Consider the following 23,420-nt stretch of genomic DNA (forward strand, 5'->3'; position numbering starts at 1 on the left):
CTCTTCTTTGTCAATGAGTCAATGCAGTGACGACTCTGTCCTGGAGGATGTGTGTTCGGGGTGCAGTTGGAGGGGCGGGGTCAGGTTTGGTTTAGTGTGACTGATGTACAGCAGCAGCGAGGGGGAAGGTGCGTCTTCTTCTGATGCGTTTGCCGTGTAAAGTGCTCGTTTGAGCTCTTTGAAGTGCAACACTGACAAACTAGACGTTCACCTGCACTTGAGAGTGGAGTTGGATCAACCTCTGAGCAACGTTTAAGATGTTGAATGTTTCCACCGCTCTATACTGGCAGTGAAGAGATCTTTCACTTATATATATATATATATATACTATTAAATATGACCAAAAATCCCAGGTGGTACACAGTTACCTTCTTATGCATACAATATCCTTCATAATATCGCTTATTAATTATCATATCCCTCTCTTGTATCTTAATATGCACATTAAACAATTCTTTATTATACATGTGCAAGTCCCATATTCACACCCCAGACTATTACAATTCTACAAAAGCCAACAATACACATATGTATCTGCAAAATAAATCACTTTTAAAAGATATTTTCATCTTAACTATGAACATGCAGCATGATATGAGCCAGATTCCCCAAAAATGCCTCCTGGAGCGTCAATAAGACACCTTTTTGCAAAGATTAGGACGTAAAGAATCAGCATCTGCAACAAAAATCACAATAAAACAAAGTCTGGGTCCGTTAGGAAGGAGTTTCAGTCAAAAAAACTGTGTCATTTGGTTCAAAAATAGAAAAAAATATGTATTTTATGCCAAAAGATTGTCAGAATGGGGCATTAAACGTTTCCAAAAGCAGCTCCGCTGATCCAGCAGGCTGTTAATGTCACGCACAGTTTACTGGTCCCGGACTATCGAGTAGCATTCAACTCAGACCTGGGTTGTTGTTGTTGTTGTTGTTGTTTTGTCCTCTGACACATTACCGTCAGTGCCCCCTGTGACTTTCTTTGCCGCGCTGTTGTTTCACTGGGTCAGTGGGACTGTGATCAGGGTCATCACGTGGCGCTTGGCAGGCGAGCGGATACTCCAGAGGGCTGCAGGATCATTTCAACTGCCTGTGGATTCATTCCCGTTTCCCTCCGAAAAGCTCAAAGTTGCAGTTCCTTCACAGTCCAGGCTGTCGTAGAGTCCTCATGTACGCCTGCTGGGAAAACCCCACAAACGGGGAAGAAGTCAAGCAGAAAGTGCTCACGTTTGGATTGGACTGAAAGTAAAGAAGCTTTTATTACGACTAAATAAAAAAAGCCTGACTCTGCGGGTGTTGAATGGGGCTTTGATGAACACGAGCGCTCCATAAAAAGAGAGGTTCTGGTAGTTATTTGTGGAGTTGGTGCAGTGGGTTATCACAGGTTTGAATGTCCCCTTGATCATCTTCTTTGTGTTGCTTGTTGTTGTTGTTACAGACGCAACTGACAACTGAATGTAACGTTGCGGCAGTGAAAAAACATCTCACGAATGACTCACGTTGCATCAATTATGGACGGACGTGTGGGACGCGGGGCAGAAGTGTTGTGATTGTGATTATGAAGGCCGGCGGCTCAGACGCCGTTGTTTGTGAGCCGGAGACGTTCCACCTGGGCGTTACCTTCTTGGCTTCCTCACAAAGCTCTCGAACGAGGAAAATCAACCTTCATTTGTTCCTGTAAAACGGGGAAAAGTGTTTATCATGAGACTCCAGAGCGAAAGGATCGGGATCGAAAGTCTCAGAACATGAGGAAGTAGAAAGTTTCTTTACTTGGATGGAATATTTGCGATGATCCTAATTTGCACAAAGCGTTGTGAATGCAACTAATTTGAATAGTTGTGGCAACAACAACATGTACAGTATATATACAATATATATTTATATACATGCTGACAGCTGTTGCCGCTGCTGTGATTTATTTTTTGCACGGTTAAATAAAAACGATAGTGTTGCGATCATAAACGTCAAACGAATATAATATGACATGAATAACATAATTATTTTCTGCTCATTCTGCGTTTCTTTTTTCAAGATGGCGTCCGTGTTTTTATTCTCTGAACCCCTTCATCCTCCTGTTCCTATAAATTTGATGAAACTCGTGGACTTTCAAACACGATATCTGATCACGATCAAGCTTTCTTTCCTCACTGATGCGTCTGGTTTTGTCTCCGGAGGACGAAGGATTCATTTAGATTGAATTTCCATATTTAAATGATATATCCTTGTCTTGGTTTGTGCCACAATCTTCTTTCTTTCATACGAGAAAAAAGTGCATTTAAGAAATGGAAAAAAAAGCTCCAGTACTAATAATGATGGCAGCAGGAGCTCTGAGGTAAGGTCACATGATCCGACCGGCTGCGTTTGAGGACTAAAGGCCAAAGAGACTCTCGTGCTGCTCTCAGCCGCCAGTCGCCTCTAATCATGGTGTGTTTCAGTGAAACGTCAAAGAGGGAACCCTTTGGTGTCGCTCTGACCCCGACCTCTGACCCCCGACTGATGCCACGTCATTACCGACAGCACACTGGGCTAACGACACAGACCCAACACACACGACTCGTGCATGTGTGTGTGTGTGTGTGTGTGAGAGAGAGATCTTAAGGGAGGGCTAAAGGTATCTGTTGTGACTTTAACATCCACGCTGGAGCAACAGGAAGATATCAATGGCACAAACTCCGATAGCCGGTTAGCATCTTTGTATTTTATGGATGGAGAAACTGTAGTTCTGTCGACGCCGCATGTGAACGGCTCTTTATCTTTACCTCGTACTTCATTTAGTACGCACTGCACTGTGTTGTCGTTGACTGTTGTTTGTTGTTTGTCTCGTTTAACGTCTCCTGTCTGACGTTGCACCTTCCGCCGAGGGAAAGTCCTCGTTTGAGAAAACATTCCCGGCAAATAAACGGTCTCTGGTTGTGATTCTCTTGGGTCATCTATATATGTAGAAACGCAGCGTGTGCTGGGGACAAACTGCAGTGTGCCATAATTCAGCCTCAAGGCAAATGAAAGAGCCAAATATTTGCACTGCTTGCTTTAAGACACGACATCGCTCTGCTGTACTGACAAAACGCTACAACCCTCGCACACTGATGCAAACCCTCCACCCTCATACGAAGTGCGGGAAGAGATACTGTAACGCCGCATGCGTAGCAACGAAGAAATGGTGAAGTGCTGGAAGGAAACATCTCCAAAAAGACATTGACGTAGCTGCAGAGACGCCGGCTGTCGTACTGTGAGCTGTTGAAGCCTGCACAGGCTTCAGGGTGAGGTTGCTTTGCTCGGAAAATAATGTAGACTAATGCTGCTGTGTGTGTTTGTGTATGTGTGTGTCCTCAGATATCGACGAGTGCGCAGAGGGCCTGATCGAGTGCCACAACCACTCCCGCTGTGTCAACCTGCCCGGCTGGTACCACTGTGACTGCAGGAGTGGCTTTCATGACAATGGCTCCTACCTGCTGGATGGCAGCTCCTGCATTGGTGAGCACACACACACACACACACACACACACATACACACACACACACATACGCATCATCATGGTCATGATAACCTGATGGTCGTTTCTTGTGTCACATTCATCCTCTTATGAAACGGCGTGTCAGCGCGAGCTCATCAGATCTGCGATGTGACGCTCGGGTGCAACGCGCTAATCGGGTCTTCTCACCTTCACGGCTCGAGATCTAACCGTACAGCGTGAAACACACGTTTCACACACACTTTTTATTTGTGCATCGTTTTGATACTACAGTTAAAGGTGTGGCCGATGTTCCTGTATACTCTGCTGAGTAGCGTGTTTTATTCAGTGGAGAAAGAAATACTCATCTACTGAAGTAAAAGTAACAATACCACACTGTAAAAAACTAGAGTATTACCAGCAATATGTGCCTGAAGTAGCAAAATGAACATTGTACAAGTACTTTATAAAAAAAACCTTTTACTTATTCACCACTAGTCTTACATATATACATGGATTTTATCATAATGTATTTCTTGATTATGCTATATTTTGTAAAACACATGTAGAGTTAAAAGTACATTAGCTGTGTCGTAAAAGTATAACTAAGAGTATACAGTACTTCAATGAATGAAATTAGTTACTCTCCACCTCGGTTTGTGTTGTAGTAGCTCACAAGCAACAACAACAACAAAAAACAAGCGGAAAGAAATCAACAATATTTTATATATTTTACTCTTTCTGCTCCTCCCACTCACTCAGATCTCTGCTCCGCTACATAAAGCAGATAAAAGCAGACAGATAAAAGTTCTCGGGCGGCTGTGCAGAGATGAAATCAATCCTGTGTGCTTCTTGCACTTGGATATGTTTTGCAGTAGTACTAGTAGTAGTAGTAGTAGTGGTAGTACTTTTGAATTTGTTCCACTTCCTGTCTTCACCTGGTCGTATCAGTTTGTATCGACGCTTTAATTTCAGATTCTGTAAAAAGAGAATACTCAATGTCGTATATTTCGCACTGAAATGTGACGCCATAAGAGAAATGAAATCGGAAAGAAATTTTAAAAAGAATGCATTTGTCACGCCGTTGTTTCTTTCTTCACACTGCCTGACAGATGCTCTCCTGTAAACCCGCGATTTGTTTTCATTATTGTGTGGCGGTGAAACGATGAATGCAAACTGCAGAGGAGGTACTGACAGCTTCTGATCCTTTAACACAAACACCGAGGAAAGTGAAGATTTATTTTTCTGTCTTTCTAGTTTTGCAGACTTGAGCACTGAAGGTTTCAGCATCGTATGGATCCGACTGTTCATCATTCTGTGACATTATTTCCGGGCACGTTTCGGAAGGAATTACAGAAAACGCGCCGCATATGTCAAGTTGTTTTAAACGGCACGTTTGTGCTCGTATCCTAAAAATAGGGTTGTAGAAGCAGTTCGACGCTCAAAGTGTAAGTGAAAAGCAAAAATGGGTTAAATAAGGTTTCTTTAAGATCAAGAATTCATTTATTATGCATGTTCTGTTCATTCCTGGCAGCCATCTTAGTTTCGCAATTAACTGTGGAAATTTGCTGATAGCAGTAAACAACGTTACCCGACCGGCACGATGTTCAGGAGCTCAGAATATATATGTTTATACAGGTGTGTGTGTGTGTGTGTGTGTGTGTGTGTGTGTGTGTGTGTGTGTTGATGTGCTTCCGTCCATTTCTTTCCACAGCTGATCTCGTGTGCTACTTGACTGATAAAAAGTTAACGGGTAACGTGTTAGCAGTTAGCTGCAGCTAACGTCCTTCAGAGCCAGATTGTGCTCTCTTCCTGTTTGGTGAAGGACCCGGCATGGTTCGATTCTCACTTTTTAAGAAACTATTTGATTGACAGCTTTATGCTTCACGGCTAAAAAAAAAGCAAGCCTTGCGAAGTCTTTGACGGGCGCCATACGGCCAATGTTGTCAAACAAAACCTGACATTGGTAGAAAAGTTCAGTCTCATTTTGAACCGGAGCTTCTGCAGATTAAATCCATGGATAACGACGGGCATGATATGAGATGCATGAGTCTCTGTTTTTTAGTTTTCTTCGCCGCCATCTTCACTGTCAGGGAGCCGGTAGTAAAGATGGAGTCTCAACTCCTCGATGTCTGAGAGGGGAGAGACCTGGCAGCGATCGTCTAGTCGCCTATAGACTTGTTTGACGGCGTAACGAATAGCAAACGGGGCGACTCGACGGAGTGAAACACTTTTGCTTTTTGCTAGCAAGAGGCCTTTGGACTTGATTTTGATTCAGAGTCTCCTGTAAGCTATCCCAACCTCTGCTGCAAAATGTGAATTATTTATATTTCATTCATTTGTAACTTATGGATATAGACTTGGAACTAGTGCAATGGTGCAAGAGTCAAATCTTGTGCACAAAACTGCACCGAAGAGGAAGAAGATGAGTTTCTAATGATACAAAACAGAACAACAAAACTTGTAATGTGGCAAAGAGATGGTGTGATTTTTCACGAGCCAGTTCTGTGTTGGGCTCTGATAATAATGAAGAAACACAGGAACACACACCCCAATTATTCCATCAACAGGAGATGATAATCAGCCAGACTACCAATTACATTTGTGAGTTTTATAATTGTTGTTGACGTGTCGAAAAGAAACTTGTTGAGGGGGAAAGCTGCAAACTGCTTTTCTTGTGAGGCCTTTTAGTGTCGGATTTGAAAATTTGACTTTTGGTGACTCTTTGTGGTGACATCACAAAAGACAATTACATTTCCGTCCAAATATCGCACCTATTTTAACTGAATTACTGAAAGTCGGCTCAAGAGGAAGCTAGTTTAATGTGCTTTTCCATCCGCTACTACGAAGTATGCAAATATTAGAAGTTCATCAAGATTATAGATTTACATTATGATTTAATTCCATTGCACTTTGTCGTATGTTGCAGTTATTGATACACAAACTTTCCACCTCAATCAACCGTTAAAGCTGATTTTTTTCAATACGTAAAGTTTTCTTTTTATGATTCTTGACTTCTATTTTCTTTTTTATGCACACAACTTTTACATGAATGGGCTAAAAGTACAGCGCATTTATTTTTCTACTAACAAAAGCTTGTGCAATCAGAATGATTTTAGAAGAACGTTGCATAAATAAATCAACACACAAACACTCACATATCTGCAGCAAAGGACTCAAGCGGAGTCACGAGTGTAGTTGGACATTCACTTTCTTGTTGTGCTCATACATATTCATTTGAATGATAATAAAGAGTGTGTTGCGTGTGCGTGTATGACAAAGACGAATTGGAATTCAACATTGAAACAGACCGTCTCTTTGAAGAAGCAGTTAATTGCAAATAATAAATAAATTATGCAGTTCAACAGGCAAAAAGCAGTTTCCACATGCTATATTTCTATATATCTGTTGATATCCTGCTGTTGTTTTGCCGCAAGAGCAAACTGGGGGATTATTCAGCTGCGAGAGGGGCTTTCTGGGTAAAGGATGGGCTTTGTTTTTCAAATGAACAGAGCACTTTGTTGTAATGCAGGTACTAATTCATGTTTGGCACATGGAGCAACTGGCTGTGCTACTCCGAGGCTGTCCTGCTGGGTGACGCATGGATCGTATGAGAGTCTTTTATCTGTCCCCCTTCCTCCAAGTCGGGGATGTGTGTGTTCATACACACACATCACACATGACTATATGTGGAAAATACGTACAGATAAGCAAGCGTAGTCCACAAGTATAAGAAATTAGATTTTAAAAAAGTATCTCCACAATATCAGTGAAAAAAGATAGATAGTTAATAGATAGATTTACGCTTTTTAAATATTCATATCTCCGCGAAAATATATGACAGAACTACGTTTAAACTTCTAAAGGAATCAGCAGGGTTTCCTCTTCCGGGTCCTTTTTCCCGTCAGCTTGTACGCGGTTCACAGAGAGAGATGGAGGCCGCGATGTGTCGGGTGACGCGGTGCCGAAAGTACTCGTCACACGAAATCTTGGAAAATCAAACTTAGATTTTTCAGCTTTAGGGCCATGTTATCACTTTACACTTGGGCCGTATGTCAGTTGTGCCTCATTATATAGAGAGCTGAGATTGTTGTGCAATTTTCGATGTAACACACGGGTATGTATCACATATGCAAGTGCCTTTAAAAGGTGAATTTAAGAAATGATGTAAAATCCAGTAAAAAGGCTGAAGACCCTGAAGGGTTTGTACAATTCCTCGTGTTACAATACATCATGTCGTAAGATGTCGGCGACACAAAAGGTTGTGTTCAAGTCACAAATCGCTGCTGTTTCAATGCAATGCAATCCATTGTAGTACTGTATGTTGCGTAGTATTTTCCCTTGCATATTCTTGTGACGAGAACCGGAGCAGCTGCAAACAGCAGTTCCTTTTTTCCGTTTCTTTTCTTTTTTATACGGCGTTGACGGAGAGCTGCACGGGCCGCGTCCCAAAACCCATTTACTATGCTGAATGCTTTAGGGAGAGACAGGTGGCTTTAATAAACAGATTGTGCATAGAGATGAGGATAATACACCATAAACTCCCACTGTCTCCCCGTGCGACAGCATGTATGCATCATTTTCTTTTTTCCTCTCTCTCCCTCTCCCTCTCTCTCTCTCTCTCTCTCTGATATACATGACCTTTCCATATGGGCTGCCTGGAGACATACCACAAGATATATGATTTAAATACTCAAACGCTGAGCTTTCGGATGCCTCCTAATTACCAACATCTGTCAGGGGGATTTATTTGTTGTGTGCTTGTTGTCTTGCCGTGTGCGGATTAGTGCTGTTCATTTTGTAGCGCCGCGTAGGTGCGAGTGTAAGTTTCTCCACACGGTCGGATGTGCTCGGCTGGTTTTCTCCGAAGGGCTTTTTTTTTTGGTCGTGTTTTTCGGTTGTAAGACGTGTGTTTCGCAGCCTACATGTAAGAGTGCGCTCCATCTGCGAGCAGCAGCTTGTGGCTGAATGCGGTGAATGTAGCATGAAGAGCGCTAATCCTTCACCAGCGGAGGTGCTGCAGTGTGTCTGACTGCTGATGGGGATTTCATTTAGTTTATGCAAATAGTTCGACGCGGAAGCAGAGCATTGTTGGTCTCTCTCTCTCTCTCTCTCCTTTTCTCTCCCCCTCTCTCTATCTCCCCTCTCTCTTTCTCTTTTCTCTCTCTCTCTCTCTCTCTCTCTCTCTCCATTTCTCTCTCTCTCTCTCCCCTCTCTCTTTCTCTCTCTCCCTCTTTCCCTCTCTCACTCTCTCACACTGCCTCTCCCTCCCTCTTTCTCTCTCTCTCCATCTCTATCTTTCCCTCCCCCCCCCTCTCTCTCTCTTTCACCCTCTCCCTCCTCTCTCTCCATCTCTATCTTTCCCTCTCTCTCCCGCTCTTTCTCGCTCTGTCTCTCTCTCCATTTCACCCTCTCTCTCTCTCTCAATCTCTCTCCCTCTCTCACTGTCTCAATCTCTCTTTCTCTCTCTCTCTCTCTCTCTCTCTCTCTCTCTCTCTCTCTCTCTCTCTTTCAACCTCTCCCAGTCCCTCACACTCTCCCCCCTCTCCCCCCCCCCCCCCTCTCTCTCTCCCGCTCTATTCCCCTCTCTCTCTCCCTCCCCTCATAATTACAGCGTGTATTCAGCTCTTCACAGTGCATTGTGGGTACCACTCATCATTTCCCGCTGGAGGAAACGTTCATGTTTCATGGCGTTCACAGTTTCAGTAACTTTGGTCCAGAGGCTCTTCATCATCATCGTTCTGCTTCCTCTGGCGTTGTGAGTCATGTGTTTATTTCATGCTTTGGTTTTCTCCTTTCATAACATGACAATATTTTGAACAAGTTCAATGACCAAGCTTCTTTTTGAATGTGTTCCCGCGGTTCGCTGGTTTCATATCTGTCGGATCCAGCTTTCTCCTGGCGTTCCAGCTCCTTGGCTGTAAACTCTGGTGTTCCCTCCGGTTCCCTCTGGTTCCCTCCGGTTCCCTCTGCTGGTGTTACAGACGCGTCTGAACTAAGCGCAGACCCTCGACAGGTCCACGGACTCAGCTGTTCGGTCCAGCCGTGACGTTTATCCCCCCCGGTGTTCTGGGGCTGCTGAGGAATGGGATTCATTAAAAGCAGCTTGAAAAAAATAGAAGAAGAAGAAGAAAAATGAAATACTGAATGAAAAAAGTATTGTTTTTTCTTTATTTCATTTTTAAGACACTTGAAGTGAGAATTTAGAAAGACTCTGGTCAGGCTGTTCACACAGTAGCTGAACTACAACATGTAATGCAGTGTGTGTGTGTGTGTGTGTGTGTGTGTGTGTGTGTGTGTGTGTGTGTGTGTGTGTGTGTGTGTGTGTGTGTATGTGTATATACTCTATGAATGTATGCAGATATATATATACACACTGTATGTATGTATGCATATGTGTGTATACTGTATGTATGTATGTATACATATATATATATATATATATGTATGTATATATATATATATGTATATATATATGTATATATATGTGTGTGTGTGTGTGTGTGTCAAGTATATTTTCACATGCTATGTTAGCATTAAGCTCAAAGTACCCCAAAAGTGACAAAGTACAGCTTAGAAACATGACCGTTGAGCCGAGACTAATCACGTTGAGCTGAGTCCATCATGTCCTAAAAGTGTTTACCCTGCAGAAGATTACCTCTTTTAATTGCCTGGTGGTAATACTGCAATACTGTAATACTATAATACTGCAATACTGCGCAGTGAAACCTAAACACGCTGTATTGGCAAGTACAGAGGGCGGCGTGGATCTCACTCAGCTGCGCAGAAGATGAATGTGTTTGTTGACCGCGTTGCTCAAAGTGTGAAAGCATGGTTGTGTGTTTTTTTGTGTGAAATGTAGCCTTGGTCCTCTCGACTTGGGGCCTTTTCTTAATGCAGCGCCGGCGGCCTGCTGTCGGTGTGGGTGTGATCAATATCAGGAGGCGGCAGGGGGAGAGCAGAGCTAACTGTCTCAGGGGTCTTTGGTCTTTTTCTCTCGCATGGAGTGAGCATGAAGAGAGTTAAATGTCATGATACAAGGGAGCCACAGATGTTTGGCACCCTGTTTCCTGATATGGAAAAGTAAATGCTGTCCGTTCTTTTTGGTTAGTAGAGAAGAGACTAACATTTCTCTGTCTTAATAGACTTTTCATTTCTTTCGATAATAAAAATATATCCAAAAATAGAATACAAAGGCTGTGATTGATGAGACTGATCACTATGTACAGGTGCACTCTTTGCACATGCAGGGAAGGGGTGATACATATGAGCTCATGCTATTACTGAATGAATAATGACACAACCAAAAGCAATCTGTTATCCTTTAAAACATGTGTAGGAGATGACAAAGACACCCTGTTAAGTCCTAGCCTATCTAAAAAAATGCTCTAAACAACGTACCGAAAATGAATAAGGAATAGCTCAACTGAAAAATCAATATGGATATGTCTGGTCCTCTTTGGAAGGAATATAAATCAATTGTGAGTAAATTATATTACCAATGCAGAGTAAATGAAAGGCAATAATTTGAATTCGATCCTTTCCTAGTATGACCTCTACAATTTAAAAACAGTATCACCATTATAACTAAGACCAGTGCGACTGAATGTCTACTAATACTCTTTACTACACATGTTGAGTTTGTAAATACTGGGATTTTTACTTCAAAACACCTTTTTATTATATATTCCTTTATATTATTCCATTCCTTATATTCCTTTATGCACTTTATACTTTATTACAAATAGTACACCTGATACCTGCCAGGCTCCAGAATAACAGGAGGACGTGAAAATTGAAAAAATGTACCTTCAAAGTAAAACGTACCCCAGAGTTGTTGAAGGGTGCAGCTTGTACTGTATTAAATGTACTTTGCGCAACACTTTCAGCTCTCGATGACAAATGTCACCCTCGGAAAAAAAAAACATTGCCAGAGAACATAATCCAGACGGGGGATTATGACTCAACCCAACTGTATTTGGCAAAGTAGATGTGTGTGAATGAGCCGGGATACAAGGTTGTGTATCAAAGCTCTGCCACGATGTTGTTTGAATACGAATCTAATGGGGTGCAGCTGCATTTTTTTTTGTTTTTATTACCTTTGAAACAAATCTAAACATCCATTTACGCTCCTTGTAGTTTTCCACAAGAAAAAGCTCACTTGACCTCGTTTTCCCACGCAACAAACGACACGTAAGCTTTTTTTCTTTTTGTCTTCCAGATGTCGACGAGTGCGTTTTGCAGACGCACACCTGCTGGAACGACAGCGTGTGCGTGAACCTGCCGGGAGGCTACGACTGCGTGTGCGCGTCCGGCCCGGGCTGCGGCGGCGACTGCCCACAGGAAGAGGAAGTCAGAAGCAACGGAGAGGACTGGAAACCCGGCTTCGACCGCTGCGCTATATGCTCCTGCAAGGTACGGAAGATGAACCTCGCGCGTTATGAGTTTAGGGAGCGTCAGATGCTTTTGTACCGGACACACACATAGAAAATCTTTTTAAAAAAAAGCCTCTTACACGCACCAACAGCTGGCTTTGGCCTTCAGTGAGAAAGGTTACGAACGGCGTTCATTTTCATTCCCTGGACAAATTACTCGGCAGAACTCACGGGCGTTCATCGGTTGTTTCTCCGCTTGGCAGTGAGCTCTGTTTCTACTGCCAGACTTAACACCGGGATGGGAAAAAAAAAAAAAAAAAGGCCAGAGCGATGGCATGGCTCTCACTACTCGCTAAAGGGAAAGAAGTGTATCCATGATTTTTGGCAATTACATGCTAACTTTCGTGCAAAACGGATATGAGTACCACTGTGAGTCGAAGATCTTCACTCAGGATTTGCCTCACAGCTATATTCTAAAACTTTATCGCTACTCCATGACTTCATGTGACTGAGCTGATAATACACTGTCAAGAATCTGTCTATTTCTGGAAAAGTACAAACTTTTAGCTGCCTACCTTCCAAATTAAAAGAGTTTTGGTGGGAGAATTTCTTGGCAATTTGCCCAAAAACCATCCAGCAACTCCAAACAGAAAAGACGGAAAGTGTAAATTATCTTTTAGGACTTTGACATGAAACCAACGACGATGCATCGATATTCACCTTATTTATGTATTTTCCCCTCGAGAAATTCTGTCAATTTACTTCACTTTATTGTTTCACCTGCGTGAATAATATTTTTTTTAAAAACAGCGAGCAGTGTTGAGCACGGAGATTTCATGCCATTGTTATTTTGACTCTGAGACATCGCTATCAGAAAGAAGAAGACCCGCACGAAAAAAAAAAAGTCTTAGAAATGGAAGAGACGGGAAGAGTTGGATGAATTAACAATGAAGAGATTACATATTCTCAAAGAGGGGAATGGCGTGAAGAGAGGGATAGGCTGGTTGGATATATGGAGCACTTTTTTTTCCCCGCCGCCTTTCTTCTGAATGCTTCTCTTACTTTCATTCCAGTAAAGTAATAATTTCCTCCAGCTCAAATGCTAATGCTAATGCTGTTTCCACCCTCATTCATTGCTTATGAAAACACAGGACAAAGCAACATGCGACAAAATGCGACGGGCTAGACGCAGTCTGACGACCAGACAGGTTGCAAACAAGCCAGCAGTACCACCCGATCGAGGGAACTCGTAAAGGAGCTGCCGCCGCACAGGAAAAGCTGCGCACGCACAACCCGTCGCGACGCACAGGAGCTCGAAGCTGCACCTGGAGGTCTGTGCTCAGAAGTCAGAGTGAGGCAGCGCGGCTGCAGGAAGAGCCAGATATCGATCAGATTTAGTCTTCGGGGAGTCACGGCTCAGCGAGTTAGATTAATACGTAACACACGGGGGTTATTTTGGAATGAAATGACAGCTGCGGGCCGCAGATCCACTGATGCTTCTTCGGCTCATAAAACTCTGAATTTACCAACCGGGACGTTTCAATGTGAACTAATCCGGTAAATATCAAAGGTGGACTAAAAGCAAATCCTGCGACGCGTACGTACGGGTGTTTGTGCGCCTCATTCTGAATCTGGTAATTCACGTCTTGTTGCCTCCCGACGCGAGACGCTTCGATGGCTCCAGCAGCCGCTGTTTGTGTCCCGGGAGGAACTAAAAGTAAACGCTGACATTTAGTCACTTAAGTCAGTCGAGGTAACGTCGAGCATTCTCTTTCAGAGCCCTCACGAGGTGATATTCAGACCGAACCCTTTGGGACGCTAAACTAACACGAAGCCTTTTGACACTAGAGCACTGACCAAGCTGTGGTGTGTGAGAATGTGTTTTAGAGGAAGGAAAGTTTATGTCAATTGTAATGAAACTTAAATATCTACTTAGGTATTTTTATAAATTCACAAGGAAATCTGATGAATCTATGGAAGCCCATTTCTGCCACCAAAAAACAAGTCAAAAAAAGAAGAAAAGTCATAATTATAACAACAAAAAAGTCATAATGACAAAAAACAAGTCATTAAAAAATTTTTTTTAAAAAGGCAAAAAAAGGGTCATAATTATGACAACAACAAAAGTATTAAAAAAAGATTATGATAAAAAAAAGAAAAGTCATAACTGACAAAAAATAATTATGACAAAGAAAAAAAAGTCCAAAAAAGTCATAATTATGACACAAATAAAGTCTGAAAAGAGTTATAATTATGACCAAGAAAAGTCATAATTATGGCTTTTTAAATTTTTTTAAATGACTTTTTTTGTCATTAGGACTTTTTAGTTGTCATAATTATGACTTGTTTTTTGTCATTATGACTTATGACTCTATTTTTTGACTTTTTTTGTTGTCATAATTAGGACTTTTGTCATTATGACTTCTTTTTTTTGTTGTCATGTGGCAGTAATGGGCTTCCATACATTTCACACTGGTGAGTTTTTTTCCGGCAAAACCGGACCTGTTGTGTGACGAAAAAAGAGAGAAGCGACACGAGAAAAGTTTGACACGAGGCGAGACGCTCTGCTAACGCGTGATGCCTTCAGGACATTACATTACACAAGCCTTGCAGGGTTTTTTAGTCGGATGTTCACTGAACAGCCGGCGGTGGTCGGGGTCAGAAGGTACAGACCGGTGGTAAACAGACAAGGAACCGTCTATGGGTTTGTTGAGAGGAAGGTTCATTGATGTGATTGAAATGTGTTGATGCCGGAGAGGAGCAAGTGGGAAAAGATGGAGGATGATGACAGAGGGCAGAGCATAAAAAGGGTTTGTAACATCAAAAGGTGGAAACTTAAGAGTACTGTCCTCAACTTTCACCAAAGGAGAAATTAAGTTCAATTAGAGAATTATATTCCAGAGTCTCAGAGAGGTGATTTAAAAACAAAATGCTCTCAAGTTAAATTACCTTCAGGGGGGGAATAAAAACCCTACCCTGGAGAGGAATACCTCATCCGAAGACGTCTGGATCAAAAGAGAACGTCATCAAATTCACCATAAAGTTGCTGTCATCAAAGTTGACATCAAATAAAACGGCGTAATGATGTTGTTTTGGTTCGGCGCAGCATTAGCATTCACGCCGGCTCCTGTTCCCGGCGTTAAAATGAACAGTTGCGCTGTACTGTTGGCAGTGCTTTCCCCAGCAAGTCAAGGGCCATAACTGTTAAGACCGGGGGGGCCCTCGGTATCGACGCCCTGGGACTCGGCCGTTACCGCAGCGAGGCAATATGCATCGATAAAACATTGGCTCTGTATTGCCCTTTTAATGGTATGCGGGGCCATTTTATGGCGGCCATACATTCTCTAACAGGCCGTTCCATGCAACATTTTTTTACATCTCCATTACAATGTCGTACCTGTGCCAGACAGCGCCGGCCGTGGCGAGTAAAACGGACCATAAAGTTTTCACCCGGGTGGAGACGAGAGAGCCGGGGACACGTAGCGGCAGCGGCGGCGGCGGCGGTAGCTTCCAGGTCCGGCAGATTTTAACTTTGATTCTGGCTTGGGACGCCAAGCTTCCAATTAATCCTCCCTTCATTTATAGCTCCAAGTAGAAAAATACAGATCTGAGAGCTGCTTTTAAATCCTCCAACAGGTGTGCTGGCCTTGAATTATTCGCCCGAATGAAAGATTTTAACTAGCTCTCTCTCTAAAGGCCTCAGATATGCATATTGATCCTATACCAAAGTCAGAAAAGGGCTTTTTGAATCATAATACTGATGGGTTTTTTTCAATATCTTTGCAATTAAACTACCTTCATAGCAAAAGAAAAGGTCAGGCATTCACTGTTCTTTGTAGGATTGTATTCATTTCAGAGATGAAAAGGCTCTGGAGCGACACGCAGGGCCGCCAGGAGATCCTGAAACTCTTCACCGTAACCAGACTGGTGAAAGAGTTCAGCGTCAGCAGCTTTGTTTCCCGCCCTTTCCCCATTCAATGCCAAAGAAATGCTGGAAACACAACGTTACGGCCCTGAATCAGGCCACATGTGCAATGAAGTATTTTTATTTCTTTCTGCACCATTTCTCTACATCAGTGTGGAACCAATTTTTGGCTCCAGACCTTTTTTTTTCCTGTGTTTGAGTTGTCGACTCAAACACAAGAACCCTAAATTAATTTTATTTTATTGTATGTATTTGTTCACCAAAGTCTTCAGAAAAAAATGTATGTCTGCAAAAAAAAAAAAAAAACACTTTTAAAAGATATTTTGATCGTAAGTATGAACATGCAGCGCGATATGAGCCAGATTCCCCAAAAATGCCTCCTTGGAGCGTCAATAAGACAACTTTATGGAAAGACAAACAAAGTCTTGGTCTGTTACGAAGGACTTTCAGTCAAAAAAAAACTGTCGTTCCTTTCAAGATTACGTATTTTATGCTAAAAAGATTGTCTGAACGGGGCATGCTAGGACTTAAAATAGGCGGATTTTATCGCCGGTGGGCCACCGCCATGACTATCGTGTCTCATTCGCTCTCTGACACGCTGACACTCTTTGTGTGTTTGTGCAGGACGGGCAGACGTACTGCAGGAGGAGACCCTGCGACTGCGCGGACCCGGACGAGGACCTGTTCTGCTGCCCCGGCTGCGACAGCCGGCCCAGCAGCCAGTGTCTGGACCAGAGCGGACGCACTCTGTACCGCAGCGGGGCGTCCTGGCTGTACGGCTGCCAGCAGTGCCGCTGCATGGTCCGTACACACAAACACACACACGTACATACGTTTCCTGCCGGCAGAAATGAAAGCTGACTGTATGAAATCTTGTTTGTAAGAAGAAAACGATCCTCCTCGCCCACATGAAGCTTCGAGCTCGGCCTTGTTGAAGCCGGCTGCTCGGCTGTGTGCGCAGACGGCTTCAGATAATTATCGCCTCTCTAATTAGAGACGTGGCAACTAATCAGCATGTGAGCTGTGACTGTTGCCAGATCAGCTGATTCTCTCTCTCACACACACACACACATTTGTGTCACCTTTCTTCTGCTTCCTCTCTCAGGAAGGGGAGGTGGACTGCTGGCCTCTGGTCTGCCCCGCGTTGATGTGCGAGTACACGGCGGTGGCGGAGGGCGAGTGTTGCCCGCGCTGCGTCGCGGACCCCTGCCTGGCCGACAACCTGTCGTACGACATCCGGCAGACGTGTCAGGACCCGGCGGGCGCCGTCCGCCTCAGCGGAGACACGTGGCGTATGCCCAGCTCGCCCTGCACCGCCTGCGAGTGTAAGGTAGGCTGAAGCAGCAGCGGCGGCAGCAGCGAAGGTTTAGCTTAACTGTGCGGCAGCCATGTTGGATTTTTACACTGGAGGGGCTAATTCAGCGCTGGACCCAAGATAGCCAAAACAAAATGATGAATGTGTGTGGTGTAAATGTGAAAAATAACTCAGATAGATAGATAGATACTTGTTCATGTAGGTTGGGAATATATAAAAACTCTCATGCAGTTACAGAAGCGTGATCGTGTTCATGTGTATTTTTAATTTCCTCCATGGTGTCAGATAACGGCGTCACAGGCCAAGAACATTCCTGGAGATGTGATGCGTGATGCGGTAATGCAGCGTCTGCTTCTGTCTTCAGAGATAAATTCAAAGCAATCTGTTTGTCACAGATGATGTAAGGCCCATTTTAATCCGAAAGAGAGCAGAAATATGCAGATCACTGTGTCAGGAACATGTCACCATGACTCAGATCATCGCCGCACATTTAATACAAATGATCTGTTTTTCATCAGTTTTTTTTTTAGTTTTTTAAATCAGCCAAAGCCGGTGATGAATGGCCGGTGAAATTGTACGCACATATTAAGACAATGTGATGTTTATGTATGAAAATGAGGCAAAAAAAAGATAAAGCCAGCATTCAAAATTCAATTTTTTTCTAGAGGGAACGTTGGACATCTCTTTGTATCACTCCACAAATCAGAAAATACGTTCAACAGCGAGATAATGATGCATTTTTGCGAAGATTTCTGGCTCTAAATCAGAGAAGAAATACACTTTGAGAAAATAGAAAATGGCGGTACACATGTATTGAAGACACTACGGGCCAATAGGGACAAAAACTGATGGTTACAATGACAAATCTCCCCCAGTTGATTGCTTACATAAAGACTATTATTTTTATATTTTATTAAATTTTCTGAAATGTTAAGTTTAAACATGCTGATGAGGTCTTATGTAAGGACAACCTTCGGGCACAAATAGGCAGTGTAAAAACAATAAACACTTACATTTGGATGTCTTCCTTCCACTACAAGAGGTTATTAAATAGCTCAAAATGAAAAAATGAGAACAGTGAGTCGCTCCTCTTAAAGGGCCAGTGCAGCTTTTTTCTAAACCTGTTGCATCAAACCGTGCAGATTAGAGTTTTTGAGATGTCGGCCATCTTTTTCTTTGGAGAAAGTGGTTCCAATTAAAAGTGTGTCACTGTGACGGTGATATGCAGGCAACATGCGCAGCCTGTTTTAACACACAACATCTTTAAAACTCTCCGTCTGCTCTTTCCTGTCTTTTTCTTTCATGCTGCGCCGCTCAGAACGGGAACGTCTGCTGCTCGGTGGATCTCGACTGCCTGCAGAACAACTAAGGCTCCTCTCCTCTCGCTGCAGGACTGCCACGCCCCTCCCCCTTTTCTTCCTCCTCCTCCTCCTCTTCCTCCTCTTCCTCCTCCATCTGACGAATTCATGAAACGGACTCACGCACACACATGTGCATGCCAGTGTGTGCACAGAAAAATACAAACATGCACTGAGCGGACCGGAGCGTTGAGGCTGTGCTTTTATGCCGTAACTCCACAAAGTGCGAGTGAGTGAGTGAATGTGTGTGTGTGTGTGTGTGTGTGTGTGTGTGTGTGTGTGTGTGGCTCATGCGGACACCGAGGCCGCAGTCGCTCTCCCCGCCGTCAGTTTGTTGTGTATGTGTCTTTGTGTTGTTCCCATTTCACTAAACTGTTTAACATTACCTCTCAAACCCCCTGAAAGCAGCTGAAAGAGGATTAGACAGATGTTCCAGCTGTCTTGTGTGATGCAACATGTCTCTTATTGCTTGGTCACCTCAGAAGTCATCATCTAAAACATTCATTTATTGTGATAACATAAAAAAGTACTGCGCCCTCATTTTTATAGGATGTTCTGTGGAGAGTAAAAACGGTGTCGGCTCAGTTTCCAACTCAATACCGACTTCTCTTTGGCCATCGCCATCTTGTTTTTTTTGAGCAAACCAGAAGTGACACGAGGGGGGCGGAGCTAAGTACGACCTAACGCTGAAGGCGACCAGAGTGGTTACAGTTTAAACTCTCGTGAAACTAAACGCACTGAGAAGGTTCAAAATGCAACACGACACAACTGATGACTCCCTGGACGACGTCAGAGGAGCAACCTGTCAATCACAATGTAGCAACGCCCCCAAAACATACCCTGCTTTATGGTTATTTTACTTAGAAATTATCATCACGCTGTATTGATGAAGACCTGAAACAACCGAGACCATGAACACATTTTTTGTTATAATAACTGATTTAATAAATCCTCTTCTCATGGACTTCTTTACAATCTGGCCAATACAGAAATCAGTCAAAGTGAACAATCCTTTTCGTTATTTCAGTGCATTTACATGTTTATAGTCTCACGGCTGAACATGCAAACAAATCAAAAAGGTGCCAAACTTTTTCTTTACATGCCATGTGGATGTTTTACCACCACACATAATCAGCATTCAAGCGTCTTACGAACAAACAGCTGTCTGCTTTTCCCACTTCAGGGACTGGATCCTGCGATAAGGAAACGTGAATTTCCCGAAATTCCAAACGAAAAAGACCCAGCGAGTGATTTCTAGTCATTAGTACGACAGTAACACTGCACTTACAGACTTGTAACACGTTCTGATGTGTTTTGACTCTCAGGGTCAGAGTTACTCTCATCATAAAGTCTCTTCTCACTTCAACAAGTGTTACCGGAGTTTAGATTTCGGACGACGCCTGAACGCACCATCAGTGTTGGTCTCCGTGAGGCTGGAGGACCAAGAAACAAAAACTAAGGAAAAAAAAGAGGTAAAGTTCAACTTTCTGAGAGACAATACGACAAAAAATAGTAGTGAAAGCCAAGTCAGGGAGGGCCTGGACATGCCAGGAGGTCAGCGTCTTAATGAGGCGTGAGAATCCGGTGCAGTCGGTCTTTTTCCCGCTCCGGTGTCACACACTCACAGCTCTCCTCCGTCAGCCTCCAGAGCGCCGGCGTTTCCCCTCAAAGCGGCGGCGGCGTCGCCCCGACAGTGGAGCGGCGTGTCGCGGCCCGTTAAGTTACGCTACGAGTTCAACCGCGAGGTGAGATCGTTACTCGCCGGCAGCATAAATCTGAAGCTTTCCCGTCTTTTGTCGGGTGAAATCGTTTTTCCAGTCGACTTTTGTTCTGCAGTTCTTCATAAAAAGCGATTGAAAAGCAGTTTTTCATAATAATAAAAAAAAGCACGCCAGGAGACGGATAACTGCTTAGTTTTTAAAGCTGGAGCCAACGTTCAAGGTCTCCTCTACACCTTCCTCCTCCTCCTCCTCCTCTCTGGTTTCTACGCACACTGTCAGCATATTGCAGATATCACGACTCAATTTTTTTCATCTGTGGGGAAACCTGTTCCACACAGATGGAGATAATCCTTCAGAGCGAAAATGAAACATTCATTTGGTTTCATCAAAGCTTCTTTTTTTATGTGAAATGAAGTAAATCAGTAAATCTCTCTACAAAACCCTCATATGATAGAGATGAGACCAGGAAGTCTGATGCAGACGACAAGACTTTGACTGACAGGTGAAGTCCTGACAGGTCGAGCAAACAAACACAGGACTTTCACCCAGGAGACTTTAGACATTGAACGGCACTCTTTTTCTAAACTAAATGGTTTTGTTGTTTAAGCGTTTGGAAACTGTGCACTGAAATCCTCCCGCGCCGATTTTAAGTCCCAGCATGCCCTTTTCAGACACTTTTGGCATAAAATACATAATATTTCAATTTTTTAACCCACAAGACGGTTGTTTTGACTGAAACTCCTTCCTAACAGGCCAACACTTTGTTTTATTGTGATTTTTGTTGCAGATTCTGATTCTTTATGTCCTAATCTTTCCAAAAAAGGTGTCTTATCGACGCTCCAAGAGGCATTTCTGGGAAATCTGGCTCACATCGTGCTGGATGTTCAGAGTTACGATCAAAATATCTTTTTTAAAGTGTTTTTTTTACAGATACACATTTTTTTCCCCAAGACTTTGCTGAACAAATACATACAATAAACACAAGTATTGGAATTAATTTGGGGTTCCTACGGCAACTCAAACACAGGAAAAAAGACAAAATTGGTTCCACAGTTTTCAACCCGAAAAAAAAAAAGACGTTTCTTTTGCCAGTGTGCATGTAGTGGGTTTATATTGTCACAGCATCACATGTTCAAGACCGTCGCTAGAAACAAGCAAGAAGTCTCCCAACATTCCTCCCCCACCCCCTCCTAATGTGTGAAACTGCTCCTGCAGCTGTGATGCTCTACGATCATCCCGATGGCGTCATCTCATTCGTTCACCTCATCTGAGACCACTGGAGTTAAAAGTTAAAACACCTCCTCCCTGCTGATCTCCCACGATGCAACGTCAAACTTCTTCTTCTTCTACTCTTTCACGCACACGGCGCGTTGTTTGGACTCTAAACCACGGGGCTCATTTCACGAACGGTTTGGGAAAGGCGATCCCGGTGGTTTAACCCCCGGAGGGTCGACCGTGGTTCCCCCCCTCCCCCTCCCCCCCATCCTGAACCCCCTCGGGCCGCCACTTCCTTTGTGTCCTCATACGTTTTTTGTGTGTCTCACTTGAGCATCGCCTCCGTTGTCACAAAGGCTCTTGTACAACTGGAATAGTCAACTGTGCACAAAGTACACACACACACACACACACACAAGAAAAACAATGTCTGTAAACGGTATCTGCGCCCGTCAAAGTCGACCACGGCGATCGAAAGCAGACATTTGTACAAAAGGTCACGCTGAGAAACGACGTTTTGAGATCGCTCTGTCGAGCGGTTTGATACGAATGACGACGACTACTTTAAAAAACACTATTTGCAAGTCTGCGTGTAAACGTTTTTACATACCGAGGATATGAAATTATACAGTTTTTTAATCATCATTGTGTTCATGAATAACGTGTTCGTTGCAGTGGACTCCTTTTCTTTCTGTGGGACGGGTTCTGTTTGGCTGTAAATACTGTGTAAAGTGACGGAGGGTTCCTGTAAAGAGAGTCAGACTTTGTGAATAATTCCCACTAGCACAGCTTCTTAGGATCCGAGCGTGGAGCAACATTTCTATTGTTTTTACTATTTCTTTATTTTTCTATTCTTGCCTTAACCCTTTTAGTATCGGTCATAGTTTTCGGTCTTTTCACTGGTTTTTTAGGACGACATCGTGGAGTTGACTAGCCTTTGTGTACGTGCAGATCTCTGATCAGTGTTCCCTCGATGAAAGCTGAGAGAGGCGGAAGAAGCGGGAGCGTCGACTCGGACGAGGAGCCGGGAACAGACTTCACCTCACACCTTTTCTTTCTTTTCTTTTCCCCCCCCACCACCCAAAAAACACGTCTTTTTGAACTGAACTGAAAAGTGTCTTCATGAAAACCAGACGAACTATGTACACATGTAAAAAAGAAAAGAAAAAGAAATCTAATGTTGAACATGACTGTTGTTCTTGATTCAATTCCTACAGAAAAAAAGCAAGCCATTGTGTTCCTCCTTTAAATGTCTGCCGTTTTTTTTTTCCTGCCAAAAAGAAGCCGTTGTTGGATCTTCTGGATCCTGATGCGCTTCACTTCCTGTTTTGGATTCGGTCCGTTCATCGTTTCTTCTCCAGATCAGAGTGGCCGAACCTAATTGTACTCAAAGGGTTAAGTGTGATTTGACTTGAAGACTGTGTCGTGATAAGAGTTTGCTGTAAAAAAAAAAAAAAAAAAAAATTGAGAAAAAAAGTTATTCGGTTAATAAATATTTTAGTTGTTTACTTTATTCCCTGAGAGTCTTTACATTCAACGTGTGATGATGATGATGTTGATGATGATGATGACTGGCAGCTGAGCTCACAGGTTGGTAGTAATTTCGCGGAGAAAAAAAAAGGCCAACAATCACGAGAGGCGCCTGAGGAAAAAATGGCCGCCGGCAGCTTAAACGAAACCCGTGTTTCCCCCCGAGCCCTGGAAGTGGAAGTCAATCCCGGCGTTGGGATGCAGACCTGAAGAAAGTCTTTCATGTTTCTACTTGTATCAATACTGCCTTTTCCCTCGGCGGGGGGAACGTATGAAAAGGCTGCGCGCCAGAGGAGATTACTGCTCTTTTCATGCTTTTAAACGGAGCGCTGCGGCGCTTTGAGACTACAGGAAACGTGAACGCTCCACAACATGGGACCTAATATTTTATCACTTCCTGCAGCGCCACAATTAATGAAAAATACACACAAATGCAGGTATTCCCAAACTAGTACTTCTAAAAAACATGAAACAACAATTTTGACTGTTTTTCGGGTCAGAAAATGACCTACTGACCTTTTCCTTGGTCCCACCG

At 43.3% G+C, this 23,420-nt stretch overlaps 1 protein-coding gene across 1 annotated transcript in view; it reads left to right on the forward strand.

The window, feature by feature from the left end:
• LOC137782498 (protein kinase C-binding protein NELL1-like) overlaps window positions 1-22,835 on the forward strand; it is a 220,837-nt gene extending 198,002 nt beyond the window's left edge. The window contains exons 16-20 of the mRNA XM_068571803.1: window positions 3,328-3,468; window positions 11,668-11,861; window positions 16,371-16,547; window positions 16,852-17,076; window positions 18,380-22,835. Of these exons, the coding sequence (XP_068427904.1) occupies window positions 3,328-3,468; window positions 11,668-11,861; window positions 16,371-16,547; window positions 16,852-17,076; window positions 18,380-18,430 (788 nt within the window). The 3' untranslated portion in view covers window positions 18,431-22,835. The remainder of the gene's footprint in view (window positions 1-3,327; window positions 3,469-11,667; window positions 11,862-16,370; window positions 16,548-16,851; window positions 17,077-18,379) is intronic.
• The last annotated feature ends 585 nt before the right edge of the window (window positions 22,836-23,420 follow it).

This window comes from Clinocottus analis, unplaced genomic scaffold, assembly GCF_023055335.1.
Source record: "Clinocottus analis isolate CAN_PGR_092001 unplaced genomic scaffold, fCliAna1.0.p SCAF_1, whole genome shotgun sequence".
NCBI classification, from domain to species: domain Eukaryota; kingdom Metazoa; phylum Chordata; class Actinopteri; order Perciformes; family Cottidae; genus Clinocottus; species Clinocottus analis.